At 27.0% G+C, this 7781-nt stretch overlaps 1 protein-coding gene and 1 long non-coding RNA gene across 2 annotated transcripts in view; one reads left to right on the top strand and one right to left on the bottom strand.

The window, feature by feature from the left end:
• The window catches only part of LOC126902525 (uncharacterized), a 12586-nt gene extending 6107 nt beyond the window's left edge, over positions 1 to 6479 (top strand). The window contains exons 4-6 of the mRNA XM_050679902.1: positions 5038 to 5106; positions 6064 to 6153; positions 6268 to 6479. Of these exons, the coding sequence (XP_050535859.1) occupies positions 5038 to 5106; positions 6064 to 6153; positions 6268 to 6342 (234 nt within the window). The 3' untranslated portion in view covers positions 6343 to 6479. The remainder of the gene's footprint in view (positions 1 to 5037; positions 5107 to 6063; positions 6154 to 6267) is intronic.
• LOC126902549 (uncharacterized) lies at positions 22 to 992 on the bottom strand. The gene is made up of 3 exons (XR_007703247.1): positions 808 to 992; positions 386 to 747; positions 22 to 141 (listed from the first exon to the last, which is right to left on the bottom strand). It is a non-coding gene; the product is annotated as an uncharacterized LOC126902549 (long non-coding RNA).
• Positions 6480 to 7781: the final 1302 nt, after the last annotated feature.

The raw sequence follows: 7781 nt of genomic DNA, 5'->3' as shown, positions 1-7781 counted from the left end.
GATTTTTTATTTACAAGCTTTCTGAAATATTTTTTGGTTGCCTCTAATAATCATAATTTCATCAAGCAATGATGATGAAATCGATGTCCTTAAATCATTACACACATACTTCAAACCAGAAAAATTTCTTTCTACTGTAACCTGTAAAAATAAAATAACACTCAAGTATTACCCATGTTATATTTATAATATTTTAAATAGTGAAACATATAACACAATGACTTTCAAATAAAATGATTATTGTCTTTACCGATTACTAATGAAACTAAAATAAATACATAAATAAGAATTCAAGTATAAATATTTCAGCTCTACCTTCTTAATGAATAATTTCTTGTCCTCGACCAATAATTTTAATGAGTATAATAAGTTTAATAAGTATTACCTGTGTGCATGGAACAGCCATTGCAACTTGCGCTAACTTAAATAATTCTAGCTTCTTTGCATTTAACCAAAATTGTTTAATATCAGTTTTATGATGTAATCTACAACTATTATCAAATTCTTCAATTAAAACTAATAGAACATTTGTCGCTTCCAGGTAGAGGTATTAAATTAGTTGTAGTTCCACTTTGTGATTTTAAAAACTGTTCAAGTGGATCATCAACATTTTCAAAATTGTTTGTTTCTATGTCAGATATATTGTTTTCATTCATTTCTGAATCTTGTGAAGTCAGGTTTTTCATAGTATTCCAAGTTTTTATTAAATGAGATTTTGCTTTAATTTTATTATCTTCTGATAAAGTACTTTGAAATAAAAATATTTTAAAATAAAATACTATAAGATATTAATAGTTTTGTAATTACATGTCTTGCACGACTTAAAACTTGTTGAATAACTGGAATTTTAAGCCCATCTTCAATGCAAAGGTTTAATGTGTGAGCTGCACACCTAACTAATAAAGTTGTTTCTTCAGGTTCAATTGCTTTGACAACTTCATCATCAAAATTACTGGGTTCATTTTCTACAATTAGATCTTCAATGTTTTCTATGTATATATAAAATAAAAAATGATTCAATAAATTTAACTATTGATAANATACAGTGTTTATATCGTTGATAAAAATTATAAATAATAAAGGTGAGAGATGACCACCTTGCGGCACTCCAGAGGTTACATTTATGTTTGGAGAAATCGAATTACCTATTTTTACTTTTTGGATTCGATCAGATAAGTAAGATTTAAACCATGAAAGGATTGGATCCCTAACACCAATAATAATAAGTTTATCTATCAATATATTAATGTTAATTGTATCAAACGCCCTTTTAATATCTGTATAGATTGCATCAACTTGAACACCATTACTAACGGAATGCAGTAAGTCAGTATAGAAAGTCATCAAGTTGACTTTGTCTTACGGAAGCCATGTTGATTATCTGATAAGATAGTTTTAAAAATATTAGACATTTTTGGTTCAATAAGTTTTTTCAATAATTTTGGTAATACGCTTAAACAGGATATAGGACGGTAGTTATTTACGAGAGATCGGTTTCCGGATTTGAAAATCGGATAAATAAAACTAGTTTTCCAAAGATTTGGAAAAACACCTGTAGATAATGATAAGTTGAATAAAAAATGAATTGGACGGGTTAAGGTATAAGAACAATTACGGTAAATTATTTCGGGTATTTTATCTGGACCTATTTTTGTTTTAAATGATAAGTTATTTAAGGCGTTGAAAATTTCTGAGATAGAAAGTAAACAAGAGGAGAAATCGATAATTTCATTATTAGGAGATAAGCTATGTAAAGTATATGAAGAAGATGCTTGAGTGGGAGTGTATACTGAGTCGAAGAAGTCCTTAAAGATATTTGCAATATTATCGGGGTTATCTGCAATGACATTATTAAAAGAAATCGTAATAGGGAGATCTTTGCTTTTTTTCTTATCATTGATAAACTTCCAAAAATATTTCGATGTCAATTAAATTATATAATATTCATGAAAGTCAGTGTTTAGGCCTTATAAGATATTTTAAAATAAAATAAAATAAAAAACCCAGGATTTCATTATAAAAATAGCGTATTTTTGAATATGGTAGCTATTTGCACATAAAAGATAGGTCGTCGGGACAAATTTCTTTTTTTATTTTATAGTAATAAAATGAAACTTTAATTTGATATATGTTTAAAGGACGCAGTATTTTCGGAACACTTTCAAAAGTTAAGTTGAAAAAGTTATTTTTTGTAAAAAAGTTGCTATTTTAAATCCCCCCCAGTGACCAGGTTAAGTGTTAGATTTTCAAAAAAATTATATCAAATGAAAGAAAAATATCTAAGGTTTTAGTATAAAAAAAAATTATGTTCATTTGTTCATTTTTGAAAAAATTATGAAAGTTTTAAGAAAAAAATGACAAAATTTACTGATTTGTAAATTTGTAATTTTTTTGGAGATTTTTCCCATTTTTGGAGAACGAGGGAAAATTTTTCAATTTTTAAGGGTAAAGTCTTTAACTAGATACAGTTTGTGATCTTTTGACGTATTGTTGAAAGAATTCGGTCCAGTGAGAGCTGAGAAAAAGTTGAAACAGTCATAAAAAAAAAAAAAACACATCATGGTATAATTAATACCTTCTCAGCTTTGCATCGAAGCTAAAAAAAAAATAAACACATGGTAAAATTAATACCTTCTCAGCTTCGCATCGAAGTTAAAACAATATAGTTTAATAAATGACTGAAAGATAACAATATTTGACAAGTATTTTTGAAAATTTATAACTATTTTAAAGTATAGAGTGGTAGTGAGTTGTTAAATATGTTATTTTATGTACATTATGTTTTACTTTGTAGAGTTGTTCCTCCATTCTATATTTAAGAATGTTAATAATTTATGTACAATAAAAAATTTTTATTGTACTTGTACATTTTTATNTTTCGGTTATAACTGATAACCGGTTTTAAGCCTTGATAAAAATGTACAAGTACAATTAAAAATGTTTTTATCGACCTACATTAAATATGTATGTTGCCATTAAAAAAAATAAAATTAACACTCTTATAAGATATAAAGAAAAATTATAACGAACTTACTAATTATTAAATCAAGAAATAAATAAAACTAAAAAATAATAAAAAGGATTTTTTAAAGAAAATTATTATTTTAAGAAAAATTGAGTGTCTTATATTATAAGAATCACTCTGTATGCAACAACTTATAACTTTTTATATTTTCACCATAAAAATTACAATATTAAATTATTAAATATCAATTTCATACTAAATTTAATTACTATAATAAGTATTTATTTATTTACTATACGTATAAATCATAAAACTTATATTTGTGACATAATTAAGTAAATAGGAGTTGACATTGCAATTGAAAAATTTCAACGATTCCTTCTTAAAATTAAATACTATATACAGATTTGCATGAATAAAATTAATTTTCGAGGAAAAAGTGCTGAATGTAATAAGTGTCTATGCGTCATAAGTGGGATATGATGAAATAGACAAGGAAGTGTTTTGGAGAGAGATAGATTAAGTGAAGCAAGGAGTACCTGGCAATGAGGACGCGGTGATAGGTAGAGATATGAATGGACATGTAGATAATGAATGGAAAGGATATGAAAGTGTACTTACCCCATGTATGGTTATAGTGGGAAGAATGAGGCTGGAGAAAGTATCTTAGATTTCGCAGTATTGTATGATATTGTTGTGGTTAACACTTATTTTAGAAAGAGGGAAGAAAAATACATAAATTATAAGAGTGGGAGTAATAGATCACAGATTGATTATTTTATGTGAAAGAGAGAGAGCGTAAAGCGAATAAAAAATTGTAAAGTTATACTAGGCAAGAGTGTAACTACACAACATAGACTGATGGTAATGGAGTTATCGTGTAATGGAAAGAGAATATAGAAAAACAGAAGGAACACGAAGAAAAATCCAGGATCTGGTAGTGGAAATTGAAAGGATAATATGAAAAAGAGTTTGTATAGACGATAAAAGAGAGGACTGTGTGGAATATCGAGGGAGACATAAATGGAGATAGTTATTGAGAGAAGGAATAGAATGCCAGGAAAAAAGGAAACTTGATGGTGAGATGAGGACGTTCAAAAAATCATACAGAGTAAAAAAAAGCAGTTCAAAGTATGACAGATGATCAATAAAAGAGAAGATTGAATGTAGTTACGCTTATGCAAAGACATCAAGTGTGCAGTAAGTAAGGCAAAGTTTTAAAGGTATGACGAGTTATACGATAGGTTTAGAACAAAAGAAAGTGAAAAAAAACTATAGACTTACAAAAGTATGAGAAAAAAGGTCGAAAACTTTTTTGATCTTTTGGACTATGATAGGTGTATAAAAATTGTTAATAAGAGGATGCTATCGAGTGATGATGATGTGAAAAAAAGATGGAAAGAGTATTATGAAAAATTATTGAATAAGGAGTATCCAAAAGACACATTAGAGGATATCTCGTTGAACGAGGTACACGTAGATTTAATTAGAAAGAAAGAGGTATGGGAGGCTGTGGAATCAATGAAAAAGAATAAAGAATTAGGATCAGATGAAGTGGTAATAGAGGTATGAAAAATATTAGGCATTGTTGGCATAAGGTGGTTGAAGGATCTTTTTAGATATAGATTTGGAGAAAATGTGTGATAGAGTACCAAGAGAGGGTTTAAAATGGTTATTAACGTGAAAAAGAGTCCTAAAAAGGTACATTAATATAATAAAGGATATGTACGATGGCTCTTGTACCAAGGTTAAAAATGTGAGCGGAGTAACACAGGATTTTAGGGTAAGATTAGGAGAGCACCAAGGTTCTGATATAAATCCTTACTTATTTCTTATAATGATGGATGAAATTACTAGAAAAATACAAAGAGATGTACCGTAGTGCATGTTGTTATAAGAAGAATAACTTATGATAATGATTAAATTCACTGTCAGATATCATCTATATTTGTTTAAACTATGCGCATCCCCACTAGCTATTTTATTTTAAACTTAATGGATATGGGGATACATATCTATAATATAATATTATTTTTTCTACTACTAATTCAATTTTTTTACCATATTTTCAGAGTAAATCAATAATATCAGATTTAAGAAACATACCTATATGGAAATTGCCTCATTTTTGTAATGAACAGGTATAAATTAAAAAGATTGTTTATTGACAGTGATAGTAATTGTAATAACTCATAAAAATTACGATTTCTATTACTACCTTTATTTTATTACTAATAAGATATAAGCACATGAAATAATTGTCTGTACTTTTGACCAAACTTTCCTATTTCGATTCGCTGAATCTAATTTTAAGTCATTTAATTAAGCTCATACAACTTTGAAATTTTGTCTTAATTCCGAAAATTAATTAGTATTATTATTAACTAATACCTAATAATAATAATATAAGGAAATTATTAACAAACCTAGCTCCAAATTAATGACAAAGATTTTTTTTCTCATGACAGTCTATTATTTATCAGAAAATGAAACGGTTCAATTTGTTGGTGGTTTGAGTTTCAGTTTTGTGTTTCGGTTTGTAAAATGATCGGTTACAGTTTCCTTGATTATAACAAAATATATAAAACTAACCAATAATTAGATTACTTATACAAGTTAAACATTAATTATTTTTCATGGATTACCACACCTGTGTAGCTTTCTAATATTTGTCTAAACGTTTGATCAATGATGATATAATACAAACGTAAAAAGCATATGTATAGAATGGTTTTTTTGAAGAGACTGAATTAAAAATTTTTTGATATTTATATTTTTTTTATATTTTTGAGAATCAAAGTGTACTTTGTCCTACTCCTGGTGATCTATTAGTTTCAACATGAAACTGACCATTAAGTTTATTATAATATGTTTTACGATGATGATTATTTTTACACATAATTAAAAATTTAAGAATTTTTTGCTCTAATACAACTGTTACTTGTCAATATTTTTATCTGAGTTACATGTTGTCCGTTAATAAATTTCTGATTTGCATATGTATTTTTTTTTGTTTTTTAAAATGTTATAGTAAAATTACTGCCGATGTCAGTGTTTTAATTTGTAATAATTTTTTTCTTTGTTTATATTTAATGTAGGTAGAAATATTTCTGTCACAAGTAAAAAATTCGAACACTGAAATTACGGCATCTGGACTTTTTGTGATAAATAAAACCCTCTTGTCTTCAGTAAGTTTAAAATGAATATTTATTGTTCACTGATACGATAAAAGAATACATTCTTACAAAACACAATTTTAATAACTTTTAAATATTTCAATTTCATTTATAATTGTTTTGCAGATAGTAATGTCATTAGCAACATACATCATAGTCCTGATACAACTATCACAAGATATTGGAAAAGTTCTTACTTAACCCTAATATTGCTAATATGCTGAAAATTTTTAACTATAAGAGATCTAATTTATAAAATTAATGTTCTTAATTATTTTTAAATAACAGAATAAAACAAAAGTAGTTCTTTAATCATATCCAAATACTGAAATGTCATAAGATGGGGTTTTAACATTTTTTATGATTTGTATAAAAGAAGAAGTTCTCTTATTTTTGTCAAAATATTGCAAAAAAATGAGGAAAATTCACTTTTTTGCACTTTAAAAATTTAATTTTGCATAGTAGACCATTGAATTTGAAATTTCTCTTTGTTCTCGTGAAAATTTGCTAAAAATGCCATATTATCTTTTAAAAAATACAACATAATAAAATTTTTGCGGAAGTACATATTAAGTTAATTTTTACAATGCACAAAAAAGTATTCTATTTAGTCAGCATGTTTATTAAAATCATTACTATTCATGATTTTAAAATGACATGATATTTAATATTAATGATAATAAAACAATTCGTGATTAAAATTTAACTGAAGAGTCAGCTTATTTTATTTTATTTTTTCAATATAACCAATAAAATTAAAATCCTGCACAGGTAACAATATTGTAACGTTGATATATCGACCGCACGTGAGGCGTATGTAAGTCACAGGTGAACTAGTTTACATAGTCGCCGACGTGTCTCGCGGTCTTATCTACCGACCGACGGACAAGTCAAACTAGTGTTATCATCAACACTAACAAGTGCGACGCTGGACAGCTGATAATCACGACCGGATAACGTGCTAATTCAAAATTGAATGAATAGTGCACTATTACGGGCCATGTCAAATAATACTAAAATAATTTTAGTTAATAATTTATCAATGGATTTCTTTTTTTCTTTTTAACATAAATTTTTTCGAAAACTAAGAAATAAAAAAAAAGTTTTATTTTTATATCAAAATTTAAGAAAATAAGGGCAATTTCAAAATTAAAAACCCAGCACAGGGGGGTCGCGGCACAGTGGTGACGTGGCATAGTTGGATCAAGTAAATGATATCTGACAGTGATTAAAATCACTATCAAAAATAAACGCTTCGATGCAAATCTTTAGATAGTGTTTAATTTTAAAAAAATTGGTGTTTTATTCCAAAAGCTACTTGATCTGCTGGTTCCTTATTAATATCCTGATTAAGATAAAGTATGTCGAATGAAAAAGGGTTTATTAAAAAATATTATTTGTCATAAAAAAATTGTGTGGATCCATAAACTTTTCAATAAGTTATAGCATTATAAAGTTAAATATAATATAAATAATAAAATCGAGAATTTTCACACGAAAAAAGCATTCGGTAGCCATTTTCGCCGTGAAGATAAGTCCAGAGGTCAAATTTTTTTTTTTCAAATTAAAGTATATTACATTAGCTTGAATTTAAGATATATATAAAACTGTCAGACCTTCCGGAACATTTTCAAAAGTTA

The sequence above is a fragment of the Daktulosphaira vitifoliae genome, unplaced genomic scaffold (assembly GCF_025091365.1).
Source record: "Daktulosphaira vitifoliae isolate Bord-2020 unplaced genomic scaffold, ASM2509136v1 Scaffold_3, whole genome shotgun sequence".
Classification (NCBI taxonomy): Eukaryota; Metazoa; Arthropoda; class Insecta; order Hemiptera; family Phylloxeridae; genus Daktulosphaira; species Daktulosphaira vitifoliae.
This window is presented reverse-complemented; position numbering and strand designations above follow the sequence as displayed.